General features: G+C 40.6%; 1 protein-coding gene across 2 annotated transcripts in view; it reads right to left on the reverse strand.

Moving 5' to 3' along the window:
- The window catches only part of hdac4 (histone deacetylase 4), a 263,249-nt gene that overhangs the window by 128,479 nt on the left and 110,899 nt on the right, over nucleotides 1–23,871 (reverse strand). The window contains exons 1-2 of one of the 2 annotated variants that reach the window (XM_039683565.2): nucleotides 15,202–15,361; nucleotides 1,466–1,710 (exon numbers count right to left, since the gene is read on the reverse strand). In XM_039683565.2, the coding sequence (XP_039539499.2) occupies nucleotides 1,466–1,710; nucleotides 15,202–15,205 (249 nt within the window). In that variant the 5' untranslated portion in view covers nucleotides 15,206–15,361. Of the gene's footprint in view, nucleotides 1–1,465; nucleotides 1,711–15,201; nucleotides 15,362–23,871 lie in introns of those variants that run through there. The other variant, XM_089133394.1, reaches the window with a different exon arrangement.

Here is a 23,871-nt window from a genome sequence, read left to right on the forward strand (position 1 = left end):
AAAAGTGTAATTTAAGTGGTTGTATGGCTACAAAACAGTTCATTATTACCTTCATATTAGGCTAATGAAGCCTATTGGCTACAACTAGACTCCCATAGTTTACAGCATTTAAGAGATTTGATTCCCTTGAGAAAAATGGCCATTTATTGTAAAAAAAATAATCGATATTGAAACGAATCGAATCGTAATCGAAATCGAATCGAATTGCAAGCTTGTGAATCGAAATCGAATTGTGAAATTTGTCTCAATACCCAGCCCTACTTTTTACTTCTGGCTATTGTAATTATGCTTGAAAATGGTGTTCATTTGTGAAGATCATCTTGAATAAAATGCGTAAAGGCCATTGCACACCAAGTCCGAAATTTGCATCCGAAATTTTCGCACGTTAAAAAAAAAAATTCGACCTCACGTTATGTCAGTCACGCTTGCACACCGCCTCCGAAACTTTCGTCCGTCATAAAATTAATCGGATCGGGTTCGATTTTCTGCGTTTTTCGAATCCAGAGCCAGCATTTTGAGAGGTCTTTTGACAATTCAGGGCCGAGGGGAGCTCGTCCTCAAATCATTGCACATATGCGCCGTGCTTTCAGTTGCGGTTTTCAATTCGATCAAGTGTTTATATTCTCTTCTCTATATTGGATTATGAAATTAATAAACCTCCCCTTTCAATCAGATTGAAATTTAGGATCGAATAAGGTGTGATTGAGCAGCCTATTCGATAACTAATGTATTATTTGGGCACAATATATACACAATATATACACAATAACAGCCTAGCTGTTCTGTCTGCCCAGCGCTTCCAACGGGCCGCGCGTGGGTGTGTGTTTGTCCGTGTGTGTGTCCATACCTGGTCCATTTCAGACACACTGCCAGTCTCCGTTCAGAATCGATTGGTTCACGGAAATTGGTGGTCTTGTTTTTAATATGTGGCTCCAGAATCGCTAGCAAAGTATAAAACTGTCCCACTGACATTCTGAGGTAAATTTTGAATCGCTCAGGATAAATTCGCAACTCCTTGACAAGGAACTCTCCTTCCTCTCTGCGCAATTTCAGGATTGGATGGACGTAATATTTTCTCTTTCTTCCCTTTTCAATAAGAGAGGGCAAAAATCATCCTCACTGCTTGACGAATCCATTTGGTATTTTGGCGTTTTTTCCCGCAAAGGTTTAAGAAATACGCAACGGACTCGGTGTGCAAGGTTTCTATGCGTGGCGAATTTTTAAGCTGACGAACACGAAAATACGCATACGAATATTTCGTGCTCAGTGTGCAATGGCCTTAAGTCTCAAACTTTTGTTGGTTGCAGAGCTTATTTTCTGCACCCTTCCAAAAGCCAATGGAAAATTACTATTGGCATTTGTGGAGAAATCCAGGGTGAAGATAAATTCCAGGGTGGCCTACAAAAATACCTCAGCCCTGCAGCACTGTTTACCGCCCACCCCGGGTCAGAAGCGCTCGCCTCACCTTCACATGCTCCTGCAGTTGTGCTTCATGTTGGCGTGAGAGCTGCTCGTGCTGCCGCTGAAACTCTGCGATCAGGAGCTGCCTCTGGATCTGCTGTTTCTGCTTGAGGGCCAGAAGCTCCTGCTGAAGCTGATGCTCACGCTGGGCCGGGTCCGTCGGCGCCAGGGCGAACTGGTGATCAACACGCAGGTCCATGGGGATGGCAGAAGGTGGCACTTGCTGTGGCAGTGCCACACTCACATCAACTGCGGAAAGTGAGAAAATGGACAATAAATGAGATAAACAACAAATCTAACAGGAAATTCAGGCAAGCCAACATTTTAAGTTTGTTGGTGCTGCAAAAACAAGCCTTCAGAAGTCATCATCCTATTGATGTCTCAAGAACGTACACATTAAAGATGCATTATGCGACATTTCATGTTAAAAATACCCGTTTTGCTAACCCATACAAGCTTAAACAATTGTCTGATGGGCTGAATGAGCCCTTCTCTGATCACTGCGATGGCCTCTATAATCCTGTACAGTAAAATAAATTCGCCGCCATTCGAATATATGATTAAGATAATGGTGTAACACTTAATTTTGATGGTCTGATTTCCCATTCTACTGACTATAAATAACTTTGCAACTACATGTCAACTTATTCTAACCCTACCAGTCAACTAATAATCTACTAACAACACTTTAATGCGAGGTGATGAAGGTGCAACGTTACTTAGTCAAGAGAATGTGTTAAAGGGAGCATCAAAATAAAGTGAAACCAAATAATGAAATTGAAAGACAAAACGAATAAAGCAAAAAATAATAGAACAAAAAATGTTTTGATGAGAAGAATCAAGGATATCACAATAATGTGTTGCACGTGCAAGTGCCAGCCCAGATAGCAGACTGACATTGAATCAACGTGGAAATATGACATCGAAACAACGTTGATCTGACATTGTTTTGCTCATCGAATTAACGTTGAACCAACGTCAGATGCGTCATTCTTTCAAAACTAACGGAAAATCAACTTGAAATCAACGCGTTGTTTCAACGTTATGAAAGCAAACCAATTTTCGATTTCATTTAGCTTTGAAGAATGCCGCGTCTGACGTTGGTTCAACGTTAATTCGATGAGCAAATCAACGTTGTTTCAATGTCATGAGAGACGTCGTTTCCACGTTGATTCAATGTCAGTTTGCTATCTGGGAGATCAGGTGATCACTAAGCTATCTCAAATCCTGCAAGAACCAGAAAACAATGATAGTAAGAAGAAATTGTCCAATCAAAGAGTATCTTAAATATCCCTAAAAATGTGCGGACAGAGTGCAGACATCAGAATAAACAGTGCAAAGAAACATCATGTTCCTAAACAGATCTTGGTTAGATCTTCACTACTGGCGAACATGAACAGCGTCACGGGAATCAGGAAGCGGCATCTTCTTCAATCATCCCTCTCTCATAACAGATAAATCTGAAGAAAACTGAGGAACTGAGCAATTACATTCCGCAGTGAGGATGCTTGTGTTGATAAGTTAAGTGGCTTTACGACCGAGAGTGTACGCGAGGCCCAAAAGGTTTATGGGTTAAATGAGCAATGAAATCCAACACAAGAATAAATAGGACATCATTAAAATACATTTTATGTTTGTTCCTTTTTAACATTGTGTAATTAGAATAAACAGAGAACGGATGCAAATGTAGCTTATCCGAGCATTACTGCAAGTCTAGGAATCCCTGAATATCATCAACACATCACCATAAACTAGAACTTTTACCATTATTAGGACTGCTTTTCAGTTATATTATATAAAACAGTCTCTTTTGGCAGGCTAGAACTAGGCTAAGGTGAACAAAGCAAGTGGTCTGCATTAAATAGCCTCTGATAGCATATTACATCCATACTGCTGGCATGGGACCTCTTCATTTTTGCATTGAATAGGTTTTAGGGGGAACAGTGGCCACATTCATGCTTTAGGTGTCAGCTCCACTCATGTGACGTCATGATGCCTCAAATGCCACAAGTTCAAGGGTGCTCCTCTGACCCCTTAGCAGGCGAAACAAAAGCCCTCAGCGGAAGCCCTGAGGCCACACTAAGTCCAGCGTCAAAGGCTATTTGATGTCATGGAATAAAAACTGCCCTGACTAAATCTTTTATTAAAAAAAAAATCATATTTATGACGCAAATCCTTGGTCACAAAGGGGCTGTTGATGCCCTACCCCTTGGAACTGACACTATGCTCTTTGGCAGCCCACGCTAAGCTGGACAGGAAGCCGTCAACTAGCGAACTACTTCCTCCACGTTTACTTTGCATAAATAAATGGCGATAAGAGCGTTGTTTATCTGTGCCTATGCCATCAGGAGACATATTTGCATTCTCCGCCCAGTACAAACAAAGCCCAGTGGCCAAACAAAAACACAAACAACTATTATCAGTAATTAAAATGCCCAAGAAAACAAAAGTGCACTAGAAAACAGAAATTCTAATTGAATTAATAAACACTGTTTTATTGTCTTTTATTCAAAACAGACTAATTTTGGTCTGCTAAAAATAGAAGAGTTTAGAAGAAAGCTCAGATGAAAAAAACATTGGCTAAAACCCACATTATGTAGCTCCATTCAATTTATGAGAATGAATTTGAGTTGCAATGGCCAAAACTCACAGGAAGCTGAATTGGATTATCAAGAAAGAGGAATATATTGAATCTATCTACAGTTTCTAGCCATACATCCATCCACCCATCGGTCTATCTATCTGTTGGTCCATCCATCCATCCATCGTATCTGTTGGTCCATCCATCCATTGGTCTATCTATCTGTTGGTACATCCATTCATCCGTCCATCCATTGGTCCATCCATCCATCGGTCTATCTATCTGTTGGTCCATCCATCCATCCATCTGTCTATCTACTGTATCTGTTGGTCCATCCATCCATCGGTCTATCTATCTGTTGGTCCATCCATCCATCCATCCATCGGTCTATCTATCTGTTGGTCCATCCATCCATCCATCCATCGGTCTATCTATCTGTTGGTACATCCACCCATCCATCTATCTATCTTTTGGTCCATCCATCCATCCATATATCTATCTGTTGGTCCATCCATCCATCCATCCATCGGTCTATCTATCTGTTGGACCATCCATCCATCCATCTATCTATCTGTTGGTCCATCCATCCATTCATCCATCTGTATATCTGTTGGTCCATCCATCCATCCAGCTGTTGGTCCATCCATCCATCGGTCTATCTAACTGTTGGTACATCCACCCATCCATCTATCTATCTTTTGGTCCATCCATCCATATATCTATCTGTTGGTCCATCCATCCATCCATCTGTCTATCTATCTGTTGGACCATCCATCCATCCATCGGTCTATGTATCTGTTGGTCCATCCATCCATCCATCGGTCTATCTATCTGTTGGTCCATCCATCCATCCATCTATCTATCTGTTGGTCCATCCATCCATTCATCCATCTGTCTATCTGTTGGTCCATCCATCCATCCAGCTGTTGGTCCATCCATCCATCGGTCTATCTATCTTTTGGTCCATTCATCCATCCATCCATCCATCCATCTATCTATCTGTTGGTCCATCCATCCATCCCTCCATCCATCTATCAATCTGTTGGCCCATCCATCCATTCATCCATCTTTCTATCTGTGGGTCCATCCATCCATCCATCCATCCATCTTTCTATCTGTGGGTTCATCCATCCATCCATCCATCAGTTGGTCCATCCATCCATCCATCCATCATACAAACCTTGAAACGTCAAGTCTTTTTAAACTTTAAAACTTTTCAAGCCTACATTGAACATAGAAGTTGTCTTTTCTACCTATAAAAAAAATTATTTGAATATCTTTGAATTTCAGTTCATTTTATTTCCTTGCATTCAAATTCAGTCCAATCCAGGGATTTAAAAAATCTGAATGGCACACAACTGAATTGAGAACTGTTAATCACACCTGAATCTCACCAGAAAGAGTGCTGAGGTTGGATGAGCCTTCCCTGCGAGTAAACCCCAGATGCAGCGCTACAGTTTGTTTACAAGTGTAATTATTTCGTACAGAGAGGATTAGGTAACATTTGCATTAGGAGTTTGCCGACAGGCCGGGGTAATCCCAGTCTTTGCGGCACTCTCTGAGGATTGACGCTTACACTTAAGGAGACTGTACGGACATTATTAACAGCCAGGGCACTGTATGTTACAGTCAGGACTCAGGAGGCACACTGGGAACAGAGGGGATATGCATTTCTACCCAATTAGAATGATGCAATATAAGGGTAAAGAGAAATAATCACCCATGCACCACTAGTTCAGAAAAAAGGGATTTGCTGACACGCACAGCACTGGCTGAACATACACGCGGATACACACCCACACGCTCTCTCACCGCTCTACAGCATTAACTGATGGAGATTGATTCACCAAGGCCATGAATGCGGCGGTCAACTATTACACCATGTACCTTGTGAGGAGTGATGCATACTGGGACAGGGAGCGCTCTGCACTGCTATCCATCACATTTAAGTCAGGAAATGGGTGCAGGTGCAACTCTACTGAGAATAAGTTCAGGCATCTCTACTACACCAACAGTACCGCCTAAAACAATAGCATCCACATCTACAATGCTCACTAAAACAAGAGAGCTTATGGGCTCACACACACACACACACACACACACACACGGGGATAGAAAGCAGCAGAAATTAAAAAAAAAAAAAGTCCAAAAAGAGCCATACAGAGTAGAATGCAGGGGTCTTGAACTTGTTTTTGAACTTGGCAGCTTCTACAAAACAACAACGCTCATGGTGGGATGCTCAGCAATGCCATCAAAAATAATAAAACTACAAAAAAAAAAAAAAAAATATACAACATAAAAGATTAAACCTAAAAATATGTTGTATATATGTGTATATATATATATATATAAAGTTATAAAATAAAAATGATCTTTAGTCGGTACCAATACCATTAAAATGTTCCCATTAATATATATATATATATATATATATGTGTGTATATACATATATACACTGTATTAACCTGTTAAAATGTATTAACTGTTATTAAAGTTACTAAAATCATTCAGTCAAGAACATTGTGATTTTTAGTCCTTTGTTTGATTAACATTAAAAACACAAGACAGCAGGGAGAATATTAGGCTGCTGTCACTTTAAGAGAAAATGCACAGATCTAATATACTGATTCTCTACATATGCATTTACTTATGTAATATAGTACTTGCAAGTATAGAAGTACTTCGCATTAAAGACACCTACATTATATTCAATTCAGTTTGATTCGGGACAAAATAACGCATCTTGTGAGAACTACGTCCAACACTAAACCAAAACTTTTTGATATCAACAACGTTTGAGTAACTCAAATCTCATAAATTTCCATTCTTTTCCCCGAAACAGCACACACAGGCCTTTCCTGAGAAGCCCAGTACGGCTCCGGCCCTTGGCCCAATGCCGCCTCCTGCAGAACAGTGTCCCTGTCTGAACCCCTGACCCTCGGCTGGGATGCCGGGGATAATGAGGTGTTAGGGAAACATCAGAACTGCGTGCTGATTACGTCAGAGGAGCCCCGGTTACCGCAGGCCGAATAGAGGGGTGTTTGTTCTGTACCATGGAGAGTCAGGCCACACTGACGATCACAGACCAGTGTCCAGAGCACGCTGTAAAATCTGGAGTGACTAAATTCAGAATGAGGACAGAAAAAACGCTGGCTAATACAGTACACTATTTATTTGAAAATGCACATATATAAATGAACAGAAAAATGCTAAATAAATTGCTTACGTGACACAGTTCCAATTGAATTCTAGAAACTGAAATATCTTAATTGCATTATGGTAACCTGGTTTATATGACATACATAATTGGAAATAGAACACACGTGCATGTAAACAAGGTCAGAAAAAGACGAATACTAATAATGAAGAATTTACTCATTCCAAATGCAAACAGAAGCCACTATAAATAGCCCATGGTAAGCTGTCTTTGTCCATAAACATTGACTACAAATGGCATGAGTCACTTGTTTTTCAGTTCCCCTGGGCCTTCGCAGGAACAGCACAGGAGTGCTCATCAATATATCTGTGTGTTGGCAGGTTACTATTGCACCAAAGCTGATCAATGAAATCATGTGAGTGAATGTCCACTCATACAGTGCATGACATGTAATGTCAATTTCACATGCTTGGAGCCATTAGACTCCAGCATGCTGCAGGGATGACATATTTGAATAGGCCAAAACCTATAAAACATTTTAGTTAGCATTTTAGCACTTCCCGATCCATCGCCCCGAAGTCAATCCAATAGGCTTTATGCCGTGCGTCACGTGACCAAACCGGAAAACGGGTCTCATCGCATCCGCTTGTCAGAGAAAGTGTTAACGGCCGTAAGAACTGACTACGATATCTATGGATTTTTAAGGTAATCAGCTAACCTAACTAGTTCACTTTGTTATTGCCGTTTTATTCCATTTAAATATCTAAACGTTGCTGTGAAGAAGAAAAATATAAAACGTTTAAATATCAATCTGCACATGTGAGGGATATTGGTTATGCTAATCTTTGCTCGCTCCTTTTAAGTTATCTTGAGTAAAACCGCAAAAAATGTCATGAAGCACATACAAAAGACCTGGACCGGAAGCGATGCGACCTGTTTTTCAGAATGCGGAAGTAAGTTGTGCATAAAGCCTATTTTCATGTTTTGCTATATGACATTAAACACACAAGTAATACGTCTTTTAGTAGGGATACAGCTCTTCCGGGTCGCTTTTTACAGTGGTGGAGTCCGATAGATACCGCTGGACCAAATCTCTCCGCAACCTGCCTGAAGTCACATATGGCGATGTGGTTCGGATGGTAAATGAAAACTCTCAAGTGGGAAAGTGTGAAAGCTGAGGTGTGGTTGTCTACGTCCTGATGCAGAGCAACCCGGTACACTACAACAACAACCGTGGGTAGCTCTAGCCGTTCGCCAGTAAGGTAAACGTTTCTATGGAAACAGCGATTTGGGCCAATCAGCAGATGTTGCTACTACGCTTAGGATTGTGGGTAGTGTAGTTTTTTCATAAGATCGCGGATTAAACATGTTTTTCTGTAGCCCTCGAAATCCTGTAATTGTGGACAAATGTGGGCACAGAGCACTCAGGTGTGATCCTAATTTGTATTCATCATAAATGTTATATCACTGTCTTCGATAAAGTTGTCTATCCTCGTATGGTGGGTTTTTTTTTTTTTGGGGGGGGGGGGTATTTTTAATTTATTTACTTCAAAAAGTACCATATTTTCTATGTAAATTATCCTTATTTTTATGTTGTTGTTTTTTTACCTACATTAAAATATCTCTCCAATAAGTTCTTAGAGCTAAAACCTAAAGATGAAGTGACTTTGCAGTCACCTGGTGTCTTATTTTGGCTTATTTTAGAATGCTCTAAATCAGCCTTTCTCAAAGTGGGTGCCGCGGCACACTGGGGTGCCCCCTGACTGTGTCTGGGGTGCCGCCAAAAAATTACGTAGGCTAAAAAAAATAAATAAATAAATAAACAACTGACATTTCATATATAAATATATTTAAATTTACATATTTACATTCTTCTTTTTAAACATATGAACGTATTAATAAAATTGTAAATTCATTTTAGATAAATATATAAAATTAAGCATAAAAATCCATCTCGCAAGACACGAAACTTGACGGAAGTAACACAATCCATAGCAACGCGTTATAGCAACAACACCTCAGACTGCCAGAAACGTAAAAATAAACGTAAATTTAGGTCACTTTAGTTACAGCATCATGGATCTTTTTTTTTTAAAAGAAAATCCCCCCAAGAACCGGACAGTTTTTCTGTGAAATGGAGCCTCAGCCTACTTCCTCAGTACTGGGGATGCAACATGCCCTCTCCCGTTGTGTTAGTCTAAATGACAGTTTTTCTCATTCATTTCTATGGGTGCCCATTTTTGACCCATTTTTTTCACCCACTGAACATTGTAGAATTGAGTCAAAAAAATTGTGTGTTCAAGTCTTGTACTGCTCAGATCAAGGGAAGTGTTTTTTAAAAATAAATCAAAACTATTTTGCCCACATTTGTCCAGAATACGGTTTTAGGGTTAAACAAGGTTGAGTTCATTTCATACAAACTTAAAGCTTCAACAGGAGCAAAAACCTTCATTTCACAACCTCATAGCTCGTGGTCAGTCTACCTCAGATGGTTTAGACAATAGGGCTGATAATTTAAATCCTTATCGAGAAATACTGTTGACCGGAGGTTCTGTATCCCTACTCCGCATTCCAGAAACAAGAAATGTGACGTAGGCCTGTACCCCTCTAATGATTATTTAAAGCTGTTACACGTCTTGAAAAAGGCGGTTGCTAACAAGTTAATAAATAGGACTAACTTCATCACGCTGAACAGATAAGCCCAGTGTGCTTCATAAACTTTTTTTTTCTGAGCCTATGGAAACTCAATTAGGTTTTTGTCGAGGGAACCAACGTGATGCTAACTTCCAGGTTGGCCTACAAAAATACGCCATCACTGCACCACTCTATATGCTTAGAGAGCAGCAGTTATTGTTAGCTACACTACATCTCTGATACCCCTTTTCCACAAACATATCTCCGGTGGAGGTTTTCTGCCTTTGTCCATTCTCGAACCAGAATATTCGGTTCAACTCCAGACGAAAAGATGGAGAAATGCTGTCGCTGTATAGGCAGTCTCGTTGAGTAACGTAATAACGTTGCACTACATTGCTCTTTATATCTAAATATGTAAAACTGTGTGTGAAAGACAGCGAGTGATTCAACGGTTACAGTTTCAACATATCTCCAAAAAGAACAGATGATAATACCGGTAGTTTACGTGAGCTGCCAATAAACTCATTCATTGACTTAATTGTCCAACCTTCCCAAAGCCCAATCTATAAAAATTGTAATTTATTTATTTAATTTGATCTTTGGGACATTTTTCATTTCATTTGATCATTTGGGACATTTATTTGGCATTTCATTCATCGAGACAGAGAGAGAAAGAAAGAGGGAGAGCGATGGGGTCTTTCGGTTTTCCGTCCCCACTCCACCCTCCAGTCTTTAAATAAGCGAGACATGAAGTCGCTTATGAGGTCGTGATGACATCAGTGGGGTTGCCGTGGTATCGCCGTGTGTGTTTACCAGCCGGGTGGCTCTAACGACTCGGCCACTGAACATCAGCTTGGCTGCGCAGGCTAAAAGCCAAACGCCGGCAGCAAGAGGGGCGTTCTTAAAAAGTCTCTTTTAGTCTAAACAGCCCCTTAAGTAAAAGGCCAACACACTCAGCCGTCCGCACTTGGCACCAACCACGCATCTGGCCTTGAACAGCGGAGAGAAAGTGAACTGCAAGTGTGTGCGTGTATAAAATCATAATTCAACCAACAGGATACAGCTCCCATTAAGCTTCGCTGCAACATGTTTATTCTTCATAAGACTAGAACAGTCTACAGCACTACCGAAATCGATCGATGCTCTTATCTCCCCCCCGGCTCATGCTATAATCTACAGGACAATTATCTCCTCATCCAGTCAACTACTGGAAGATGACAACAACAAAAAATAAACCCTAAATGTTTCTGAGCACTATCTAAATGCCCTGCTAACTTGTCCACCTGGACGGATGAGGCAGTAAAATTGCACTTCACTGGAAGCCTTGAAATTTATTCCATTAATTCAAGTACAGCGAAAATCACTGGTCACTGGCACCCACGCTTTACTCAGAGGCTTGCGATGAATGCACAATTACAGCCTCTCATGCCGGGAGTGCACTATAATCACAGCATAAAGAGATGTGCATGAAGAACCGGCCGCTATCGTTGAGGAGTGTCCGTCCAATCTCGCCGCAACGATGGCATCACCAATCCGGCCATCAGCGAGCCAAAACAAACAAAGAAAGTGGATATAGACACGCAATCCTTCGTGGCGTGCTTATTTCTGAGAGCGGGTGCTCAAAATGCTCATCAGAAATGACTGTTTACAGTAAACAGAGGATAATGTAGCGGCAGTTATCCCCGTTAATGAACCACAGTGTCCATTCTCTCAGCCCAAACATGCTAACACATGCCATTATACTATATCACCCAAATGAGTCCTGACCCTTCAGTCACCCTCATTAAGAGCAGGTCAAGGGGACAACGCTTCTCAGATATTGACGGAATTTTCTGGTTTTCTGTGTCTTCACTGTTATGAGGTAGGGGGGGGCGCTATTAGGCATCTTCTGAAAGAGTAGTGGATATACGCATCAAAACACAGGCAAAAAGGAGCAGAAACAAGTGTTAAAAGAAGGGGGAGGGGGTAGATACCATTTTATCAGCTTTATGTTCAAAACGTTAATTTACCCACATTTAAGTGGAGATTCAAAATTTCCCTTTAAAAGCAGAGGTTCTGTTCTTTCTTTTGACATATTACATGTTCATATATTCATACAACAAAATATTCAAGAGGCCATGAAATTGTGAAAATTTCAAAAACAAACAAACAAACAAACAAAAGAAAATGCTGTCGGGAAAAGAGTTAAATTAGATTCAAACTATAATTAAATCAGGAACTATTTTCATACTAGGGCCGGGTGATATCACAATATATTATTTAAAATGTACTCAAGATTTTTTACAATCCTTTCATTACAGCAGATTTTTTTAATAACGTTTCTGATGCACACCTTAACAAAAACAGTTTGTACGTTACATTTCTTACATTTCTATTTTCTAACATCTCACATTACATTTAGCTTACATTTCTACAGTTATTTATAATAAATTGATTCAAAACAGTGCACCAATAAATTTGTTGAAACTTATATTTCATATTAATTATATATTTATCCATTTATTATTGTGTTGGTGTACTTAAATAATAGTTTAAGCCTTCTTGCATTTGGCTATTTGGTCAAAAATGTTCTGATGATTTAAAAAAACAACCTTTTATGTAATTTTAGAGCGATCAAAATATGTTAAATATAATCAAAAGATTAAAGAAAATGATCAAAACATCTGATACCTAAAGTTCTGATTAGGTTGTTGGGAGATGACAAAAACGATCTGCTATATCAGGAAAATAAAGAGCCCTTCATAAGAAATACAGACACGAGTTTGTAACAGATCTCTCTCTCTCTCTCACTGTGAGACAAGGCCTCTCGCCCTCATCCAGTCTCCACCTCCAGGCATTTCCCTCCAATGGAGGGAGCAACCAGCAGCTGGAGCTATTTATATCCTCAGGTCCCCTAGCAGAGTAGCAGTTTGACTCAGCATGACCGGATTAGGATTAACTTGTGCTTCAAATCTATGATATTATGAATGTCCTGCTCAGATCAGACCGTTGTAGGTAAAACTATACTCATTTTAACATTGCTCAATGCTTTGTTGATATTCATTATCTTGATATTCATTCTGAAATTGATTGATCTGAAATCATTTCAATCTAACAAACACTGCAGCCAATTACAGTTCCACGGTGTTTAAGGCAAGAAGTAAGATACAGTGAAAATCTGCACCATTATATAAAAAAGTACCAGTCAATATTGTGTTAAAACATTTGAATACATACTATATATATATATATATATATATATATATATATATATATATATTTTTTTTTTTTGACACAGTTAAATTGGTGATTCAAATACTAATCAGATCACAAAATACAAATAAGCCTGCCCTTAAGTGACACATAAAACAGAACAAAGAATGTTATTGATTGCATGTTGATTATTAGATAGTATCTTCCTGAATAACTGGGCAGTTCTTGGGCTGAATAAACAGCAAACCGATGCTATACCTCATGGCGATAATCAGACGTTTGTCTATGTGAGACTAATCGGATGGTAAAGACCTCTCAACAGATGGTTTGAATGAAAACTTTCCCTCTTTAAAACTTGAGAAAACTGGAAGTAAAAAGAGACTGACATGAAGGTGAATGAAACGGTGCTGTGTGCTGGGCTGCTCTGTGAAGCCATCGGCCAATTGTCACATGTGCTTTTAATAGGGAGAGGAGGGGTGAGCAATGACCATTCAAATGTGAATGGCACTGAGGTAGGACACTGCAGGCTCCTGGATGACTAAGAGAGAACGAGAGCGAGAGCGAGAGCGAGAGAGAGAGAGAGAGAGAGAGAGAGAGAGAGAGTGTGTGTGTGTGAGGGGCTGTGCACATACTGTACTGGCCAACACATTCATGACTACCCCTCTTCAATGACACAAAGATACTGAAACACCAAAATCATCTCTGAAACTCCCTACACTATATATAAGTCACTAGGCAAATGCTTAAAAGTCTATGATTGGTTCATAATTGCAGTGATTATTATGTTTCTATCATAACAACAGTTCTTCTAACCCTAATTGATGGACTGAGCTTTTCATTTCTTAAACATCCATGTAGGAAGACACATCATGGCCATATTCCAGTCAAGATTCATCAGGGTCAAAGAGTGAAAGAATGGTTGGAAAGGAGAATGAAGAATCATTTTCATACTTGAATCAGCTCCTCTGAATCCAGACCTTACTCATTGAAAGTCTTTGGGATGTGCTGGAGGAGACTTTACAGAGTGCTGGACTCTTGCATTGTCAATACAAGGTCTTCACCAAAAATGTACCTCCTGATGGAAATAACATCACAACATTTATTTCCATCAAGAGGTGCATACCTTTTTTTAGGTCAAGTTTTAGTAATTTTGTTTTGTGCTTTTGCCATTTTTATAGTACTTTCTAAATAGCTTTAATTTGTAACGTTTTTTTTTAAGTTGTAGCAGTACTTTAATTCATTCCGTTTATTTCCATTATATACCAAGTTTTCCATCGAATACTTATTTTTTATTTTAATTTCAGCTTCATTTTTCAAATATCAATGAACGGTTTTTTATAGTATTAGTTAACAACAACAAGAGAGATAAAGCATGTGGTCATGCCTATTGGATAATCCAGTGAATTAAATACTTACAAATTAAATACTCATGAAAATAAGCTCACCAACAACCACGTTATATGTATTAAATTCAATTAACAACATAAAACATAGCTAGTTTGGGCTGTTAATTCTGATTGGATGAACCATTTTTCGAAGCCATTGTAAAATAACCAATAAACGTGCACGTGTGACCTCATCAGTTGAATTCTATATGAATGCGGCAAGTTGCGATGTCACTTGGCAACCGTAAACAACAAAACTGCACTTTGCAGAGCCAAACACCTCGTAATAACAAGTTCCTTGTCTTGACTCGTTCGGGACACGTCCCGCTTTGAATTTGCATTAATCCATGTTTCTGTACTGCTCTCAGGTGTAAACAACGTAACGCAGTCCTGCCCGCTGAGTAGACGGTATAAACGGTACAGCGGGATCTCTACCGCCTGACACATCCAATATCACGCCGCCCAGCCCTACTTTCCATCCTCACCAGACAGATTGTCCAGGACAGAGACCCTGCGCCACAAGCACAGCCAAGCGGAACACATCTCTCTCTCTCACACACACACACATACTCGGAACAAAACAGTGACAAAAATAAAGTGCATTGACAAGCTCTCATCACTCACCACTCAACATAGAGCGTTCCAAGGATGCAGCGCGCGTGTACACACACCCACACAAGAGTGTTAGCGTATCTCAGCACCATGCAATAAAGCCATAGTCTTCACACACCAGTCCGTCCACCCACTCAACCTCCCTCACATGGAACACACTGTACAGAAATGGCACTTACCCATCAGCCCCTCAAGTCCAGAGCAGGGAGACGACAGACAGTGAGCCGGAGGGGTTACGATGCGCTCGATGCCTCTAACAGCGCTGAGTGTGACTCTCTCTCGGTCTTTCACATTCCCCGTCTCACTCTCACTGACTCTCTTCCCTCCGGCTGTGTCTGTATCTCACTCCGTCACCCTTGCCCCTCCCCTCTCTCTCTCTCTCTCTCTCCCGCCCTTCCTCTCAGCTGGTGACATCACAGAGCCGTTGCAGGCATGCTGAGTGTTTATGTGCACTGCTGTAGTTTCCTGGAACACGGGGCAGATTCACAGAAGCTTCAAGACTCTCTCTCTCTCTCGCTCTCCGGCTCTCTCCCTCTCATTAGCACACTACTCTGATGTTTACATGGAGCGTAACGGTGCCCACCCACTTTTTCAGTGGCTTTAGTTTGGGACGAATTCTTTCCTCATTCATTTTCTCCAAACGATTCTGTAATAAAGAGCTCGAAACCAAACCAGCAAGCTCAAAAATAACAACAATCGTTTGGCTCAAAGGAAAACGGTGTTTGAACATCTGAAAAAATACAGAGGTGTTTAATATGAACCATTCAACCCACAAAGCACTGTGGATAAGGTACAGTAAGTGAAATAATCAGGAATAAATGGTACGACATGTGTTGACTAAGTTGAAAAAGTCAAATATAAGTTTGAGTTTTTAAGAATCGAGCTTAAAGGACAAGTTTGGTATTTTACAGTTAAAGCCCTGTTTTAAGATCGTTTCTGATGAAATAGAATGGTTAAGATTGTTTTTTAGAAAGATGCTGCTGTCCAGAAAATTTTCAGTTTCTGTGGTTGCAACCCCCCACCTCTACAATGGTAGCATAGGTGCACAGGAACAATCATTCATAAAACGCATAAAACTTTAGTTTACAAAGACGTGAAACTCACCGAGTGGTCTGGGATGTTCACTGATATGCTCACACAAAAATCGCTGCAAAAGATGCTTTCCAACAGGTTTTATCGTAGTTTTTGTAAAACTCCATTAACTTGTATCGTATGTTCTGTGACGTACGGTATTACTCCGCCGCCGGAAATGGAAATGGGGTTGTTTGTATTCTTTCTGTAGTCTTATGCAGTCACGGTATCGCGTGTATTCCCTAGTGTATGGAGTCGTTGTATCGCGTGTATTCCCTAACCATGACAGATATTACAACAGACGTAGAAGACAATACTGTTTCCCAACTGTAGGGGGACCCCGAGAGCAAAATTTCAAAAGTAATAGAATGCTGCTTTAATAATACCAAAGTCCTTTTAGGCAAGTCATGCCACTCGGCCACCATCTTGGCAACGCCTCCAGGCAGCTATTTCGGACTAACAAGACCAAGATCCTATCTATGAATGGGCAGAGAGTCAGAACTGCAGTTTCACTGGTCACCGGGACATGAAAACTGCATGTATAGAAACAGCAGTAAAATAAGTAAAACAAACAAATAAATAAATAAATAAATAGCTGAAAAAGTTTGATGACTTTGTCCAAAAATAAGGTTTAAACACCTTTTTCCCCACAGGTTATACTTTTACTACGCATGTGCAAGGGTTCTCTCCCTATGTCGTGCACGTGCTACACGGTTTGAAACACAGTATGTGTGCGCTCTTGTTCGCTCGCCCTAGATTCCGGGAGATTTGAACTAATTTGCGGGCATCAGTGAGCCGCTATCAATCTGCAGGAGACTCCCGGAACTTCTGATATTTACACAACGTATTTTCCGCTGTCGCAAACCTCAACTGTGCGCATGCGTCGGTGGAACCAGACGATAGGCTAAAATGTTTCCCGACTTGACTGTTAAAAGCAGACGATTGGCTATCCAGAGGGAGGGGCGGGACATATGCATATAACCGGCATCGGTGTTACGGGTTTACCCTATATCGTTGTATTAAGGATTGAGAAAGTGGCATGTCTCTATATAAATAGTCTCTGATAAGGTCTACAGGACCACTGAAAAAAAATCTCTCAACATCTTAAAGTAATCTCAGGGGTTTGAAATAACAAGGTGTCAAGTTTCATTTTTGAGCTGACTACAAATAGGGGGGAAAAAAAACATGTGAGCACATCTCATCTGACTATATATTTAACATTCCCATTCCCCGCTGGCTCTATGCAGAGCTCATTTACACATCCTCTTGAGTTTTATTGATTGATCGATTGACTCAGGAATATCTTGACGATCATGAGCTCAGACCCTGTGTACGGCTATCGATCATCTCCAGCACACTGTTCAGGGAAATCCCATAACTCGAAAAATACTAATATCCCATTCCCCAGCCAAGTTTGTCTGTCACCTAATTAATCTGGAAGACTTAGGTCACCATGGTTGGGAAGAAAAAACAACACGCATGATTAGCTCTTTCGTCTTTGAATAATTGAAGGTAATAAGAAAGCTGGAGAACGAGGTGCTTGAGAAAAAAAAATCACAAATGAGAACATTAGAGCCGTGACGGATGGAGCGTGGTCGGGATTTTGAGCGGCAGACTCCATCATGTGACGCCACACACGCCCCGTCCATGAACATGGTATCTTTCAGAAGATTGTGTGTGTGTGTGTGTGTGTGTATCCAAAGGGTTTAGAAGAAGTGAAGAGGAGGTCCATCTTCACAGGACAACCTGCCTTGACAGGCCACGTTGGTAGAGCCTGGCGCTTAACAAAGCAGAAAATCAATGGCACATTTACTTGGGCTCAATGTTAATCAATACGGTGTACAGATATGGGCACAGAAAGACCAAGAGACAGGGAGAGAAAGAGTGCTGAAATATTTATCCTACAGATCCCTTTTCATACAGAGACGCCAAGCAAACAATACCACACGGCCAACACCCAAAACGAAGTGCTGTTGGATCCTTTACAAAGAGCCGGGAGCGTTAAAACTCAGCTCAGCCCCAAAATAAGGAGAGAACACAATCCCAACTCTCAAATAAACAAACAAGCAATCAGATAATTCTATTCCACATCATGTTATCAACATTCCCTCTTCTTCGGATTAGTCAGAGCACATTAGAACAAAGGACAGTTTAGTAGAAATTAGGGATTGGCAGTATAGCTTAGGTCATATTTCAAAACACTTGAATGCATCACAAAGTTATTTTTGCTGAAGAAAAAAAACACACACGGTTGATTAATATTACTTCTGGAGAAAAAAAAATCTATTAAAAATAAGTTCTGGGAGCTGTTTCTTTGAAATGGAAACAGTCCAACCAGTCTCAAAAACGGATTTATTTTAATGAAACAAAAATATGGTCCAACCAGTGCTGTTAGATTACAAAAAAAAAAAAAAACATTAAGAACTATTTTTTTAGAGAATCAAAAACATTCAGCCAAACAAGTGCATTAGGATTCAAAATGATCTTCTTTTTAGTGAATGAAAACATGACGATGGGTGGATGGAAACACAACATGACGATGGATGGATAACCTCAGTTAAGTCAATCAAAAGTGTGTGAATCAGTCAGGGTTGCGTTTCCCAAAAGCATCGTTAGCCAACTATGGTCGTAAGTTCAGTCGTTACCAATAGAGTTCAATGGAATTTTCAACCAACATGCAACCACAGTTGGCTATATGCTTTCGGGAAACGCACCCCTGAACAGTTACTGAATAAATCTGACTCACTTTACTGAATGGCATGTTGTTACTTGCTTATTTTTTTATTTTTTGCTCAAGTATATACAGTATGTAAGGTTTTTATTCTCATCATGGCTGCATTTATGGATCAAAAATACATTAAAAACAGTAATACTGTGAAATATTATCACAATTTAAAATAACAGTTTTCTATATGAACATATTTTAAAATGTAATTTATTCCTGTGATGCAAAGCTGAAATTTCAGCATCATTACTCCAGTCTTCAGTGTCACATGATCCTTCAGAAATCATTCTAATATGCTGATGAGGTGCTCAAGAAACATTTATTATTATTACAGATGTAAAAAAAACAGCTTAATATTTTTCAATAGTGTTTTTCAGGACTCATTGTTAGGACTCATAGACCCTGATCCTTTGGAAGTTAGTGTAGACTACTGATTAACCATTTGGGGTCAATAAGATTTGGAATGTTGAAAAGGAATCACAATCTGAATTAGAACCATTTAACAAATGCGTAGCAACATTCTAACAAACACTCAAAACACCTTAGCAACAGCAAAGCAACGGAACATCCTGATGAGTTTAGAAAAAGGCAGAACTCACTTTTTCTCCACATAATGTAAAAATCTAGTTTGACCTGAATGATCAAAACATGTCGAAGGCCATGACGCCAACACATCTTCACTACAAACTGATTCCAGAGATAACAGGAACATAAACACACGGCAGTGGACTAAAATAGCCCATCTGTAAACCTCAGTTGGGAACGAGTGAGAGTCAAGAGTTCTAGTGATGTCAGCGAGGTACATTGATCAACAACAAAAGTGCCCATTGAAAAAAGCACCTGGGCTTCATATACATGGAGCTCGGCCAAAAAGAAAGCCAGAGCTCATGCAAAGTAGGTCCTCTCCCCGAATCTCATGCACTCGTGAGTGGGAAGGCCTTTTCCATGACAGCTTTACAGCCCATGATGCCTCAGAAAGCTCCAGGATAAAAAAACTCCTTCATCCTGCCTGGATTATTTTAGTTTTAACAACAGATCTGCTCTGATAAACAGGCAGTGGAAGAAGAGAAAGTTTACCAGGATGTGTGGAGGTGGAACGGAAATCTTGTTGGCCTTCCACTACACTGTACGAGTTAAAAAACACTTAAAGCACAGGTGCCTTAAATATCCTATTCTGAACGCAAACAACTTCAATGTATAATTCAAGTGCCCCAAAACCTGGTAGTGGGGTTCTGAAAATAAGCGTTGGCAGTCTTTAGGAGACCTTGCAGAGGTTTCTCAGTGAACCGTCTTTCTGTCTTTAATAATGGCGTCTCCGTTTACTATCGTAACTTCGGTGCCCTGAGAGGCGGGAACGAGACTGCGTGAACAACTCTCTTTTTCACTTATGTTGAAACCTTATGGGCTAACGCCACCTTGGAACAGCTGGCCAATTGTAGCGAAGTATGCAAATACTGACAGGCTCACCAATTGCGTCAGAATCAGCGAAGAACAGCGAACACGCCGGCTAATGCAATTTCTAAAGCACTGTTCTGTGAAGATCAGCCGGTTGCAAAACATACAACCCTAAAGATGCGCCTACATGGTGCGGTAGACCTCGACGAGTGAGCTCACATGTTTTAAGGGGTCTTTCCTCCTGAACGTGCGCTAGTGAAGTGGCTCTCAGGTCCAGAATCAGACGGAGTCCTCCATCCCTCTTGGGCAGACCATAGGTGTTCTGCATCTGGACTGAAGAGAATACCTGTTGAATTATCCCCAGTAGCCAAGGTGAAACACCTGGAATAACTGTCCACGCATCTAGAAAATGACACTTTGCCGTATTAGTTCTATGGTCGCTGTTGCCAGTTTGTAGACTGGAGCCCTGCCCCACCCAGGCTGGCTGCCGTTCGGGCATGAGTGCTCAGTAACTGACTCCACGGCGCCACCAAGGAGGCCAGAGGGAGTGATTGGAGCCTTTCTTTTTTCAGCCATGTGAGCAGTGAACTTGCACAGCTTCGACTGCAAGCTGAGATCCACACCCAGAGATGAACGGATGGGCACAGATGCATGGCGGCGGTCTCCTCAATGGAGCGCACTGAGCCGTGGGCTTCTGCCTAGTCCCTCTGAACCATGACTATGCCACGTGCCCATGAACGCCGTGGAAGAACAGAGTCCTCCTCGAAGCCGCCTGGCGGCCAGTCGAGTCCAGCGTGTCCGTCCGAAAAAGTACCGGTGCGTGGCGACGGCAGAGGACTGGACTCATCATCACCGTCATTTCTGGGTGGGGGAGGGCCCACCGGCGGATCGCTGGCTGCAGTGGGCCTCGACCCTGTAATAGAAAAAACCCTCTCGAGTGCACGCACGTGGAGCGTGAGTATGACACGCCAATTCGTATTTCCATTTTTGCCGTGCTATCAAGACGCATAATCGCCTTTCAGCGTGTTTATGAACGCCGTTGACTTATATAAACGTTATATAAATATACGACTTACCTCAACCCCGTCCCTAAACCTAACCGTCACTGGGGTTAATGGCATTTATGACTCGAGATTTGACTGCGTGTACGGACACGCGGAATGACGCGGACGTTAATGGCGTAGACATATACGCATACACGCGGATAGCTCAAAATGCATAGAGATAACACGCCACCTGACTCAAAAGTGGCGTATATGTTTACGCAAAAGTCATGATGTCATGTTGTCTTGCAAATTGTAGCCTGTGAGCTCTTGCAAATTGTAGCCTCTTTTTCCTATTTGCACTGGATATGAGCGTTACCCAGTGGGGTTTTCTGCTGTTGTAGCGCATCCGCCTCAAGGTTGTGCGTGTTGTGGCTTCACAAATGCTTTGCTGAATACCTCGGTTGTAACGAGTGGTTATTTCAGTCAAAGTTGCTCTTCTATCAGCTTGAATCAGTCGACCCATTCTCCTCTGACCTCTAGCATCAACAAGGCATTTTCACCCACAGGACTGCCGCATACTGGATGTTTTTCCCTTTTCACACCATTCTTTGTAAACCCTAGAAATGGTTGTGCGTGAAAATCCCAGTAACTGAGCAGATTGTGAAATACTCAGACCGGCCCGTCTGGCTCCAACAACCATGTCACGCTCAAAATTGCTTAAATCACCTTTCTTTCACATTCTGACGTTCAGTTTGGAGTTCAGGAGATTATCTTGACCAGGACCACACCCCTAAATGCATTTAAGCAATTGCCATGTGATTGGTTGATTAGATAATTGCATTAATATAAATTGAGCAGGTGTTCCTAATAATCCTCATCTCATACAGTTGATTTGTTATATTATATAGTATAATGATAATGTATTATAGTCTTATGATTGTCTGGTGATCAATGTGTCAAAAAGCAGATGAAGAAGATTTGAGTAATGTATACATATGGGTTATTGAGCACTCACACATTAAAACAATCCTTATCAGTCATAAGCAAAACAACATATGTCGATCTCTATTGGAGACACTGTCGCTTACTCGGGCTTAAAATGGGCTTATGGATATAGGACACCCTTTCTCTCCCTATTTCTCGCCTCCTTTCAGCGATGCGGGCCAGAATGGTAAATAATGCAGCTCCTCTAATGATCAGCTCTGAATGGAGAAATCTGCAGCCAACCAAACAGATGAGGGAAATAAATAAAAGATGGATGCTACAGTATAAACAAGAAGCCTCGCTTTACTCAGGGGGGGATCGACAGACCTGAAATACAGAGAGAGTGCGAGAGAGAGAGAGAGACTGCAAGAATGATATTTTCATCCTTCCCCCTTAGGGCACTGAAGCCCAACTCCAAATATGTGAAATACTGTGTCATTTATTATTGATTTACGCTATTTATAATCCTGCCTTGGTGTGTGTGTGTGTGTGTGTGTGAAACTGTCCAGCTGCAAACTCACAGAGCACTGAGATAGATATAACAGTGTTTCATTAGAATAAAACACGTGAGGCCACAGTCTCCATCTGTTTTATACACCAACGGTAATAGCGCTCCCTTCAAACTTGAAAAGAAACATTGATGCAATGACTTGAAGCCAGAGACATTTACTTAAGCCCATTCAGAGCAGACCTATAATGAATGGCTGATGGGGTAAAATAAAATATGAGCAGAATCAAGCCAGCAAACATCATCTTACAAAATCTCAAGCCTAGGTATCTCTCCACGTACACTACCAGCCTAAACTCTGGACACACTTACACTTCATTAGTATTATTTAAAAACGGTAAGACGTTAAAACTAAGAAATTGGATTTTTTTTTTTTTTAACATGAGTTTGCATCATTTGTCCAACCAATGTTTGTCCAACTGAAGATGCACTGATAAATTCCATTGCAATTCCATTGAGTGAAGCTAACTTTAAGAAAGTAGAAAATAATTGAATGTCGAAACCATACAAAACTACTTGAAATAAAGGAATTTTGATTAGAATTAAATATTTTTATTTGATTTCAGCCAGTTGTCAGACACATTTGTCATTTTTATTTAGTTCTTGATGTGCTAGTAGAGAGAGAGTAGAGAGCGAGAGAGACTACTACAAATGAATGTCCACAATGGATGCTCCCAAATTTTAATTTGCTTTCCACAAACAAGATAATTGCAGCTTTAGTAGTACAGTTTATTTGCTCATTGCGGCTAATTGCTACTTTGAATGCTCTTGACTCTGCTCTTGGATCATGCCAAACACACACAAACACACAAGTGTGACAGAAGAAGACAGAGCGCTGATCAACAACCTGAGACCTACAAACTTCTCCCAACAGGTCCAAAACAAAACACTTGCTCCATATGATTCTGCCTTCAACTTCACACCGATGCTTGAAAAACAATTCCATAAATGAAGGAACGATTTACTAACAAACAAAGCTGCAACATGAACAAAAAAAAAAAAAAAATTCTCTATTTGGAGTCCTAATGGGAATTTTCTTGCAAGGGAAAAGTAGTCCTCAACAGACGTGTTACGTGTACCTGTTGAATTGGATTGTGCACTGGATTGTGAATCCGGCAAGAGTTTCAGTTTATCCAGTGATATCTTTTTTATTCAATTAGGACTGGTTCTAAATGATGAC

Source organism: Pimephales promelas, chromosome 7, assembly GCF_988280905.1.
Source record: "Pimephales promelas chromosome 7, fPimPro1.hap1.1, whole genome shotgun sequence".
Classification (NCBI taxonomy): domain Eukaryota; kingdom Metazoa; phylum Chordata; class Actinopteri; order Cypriniformes; family Leuciscidae; genus Pimephales; species Pimephales promelas.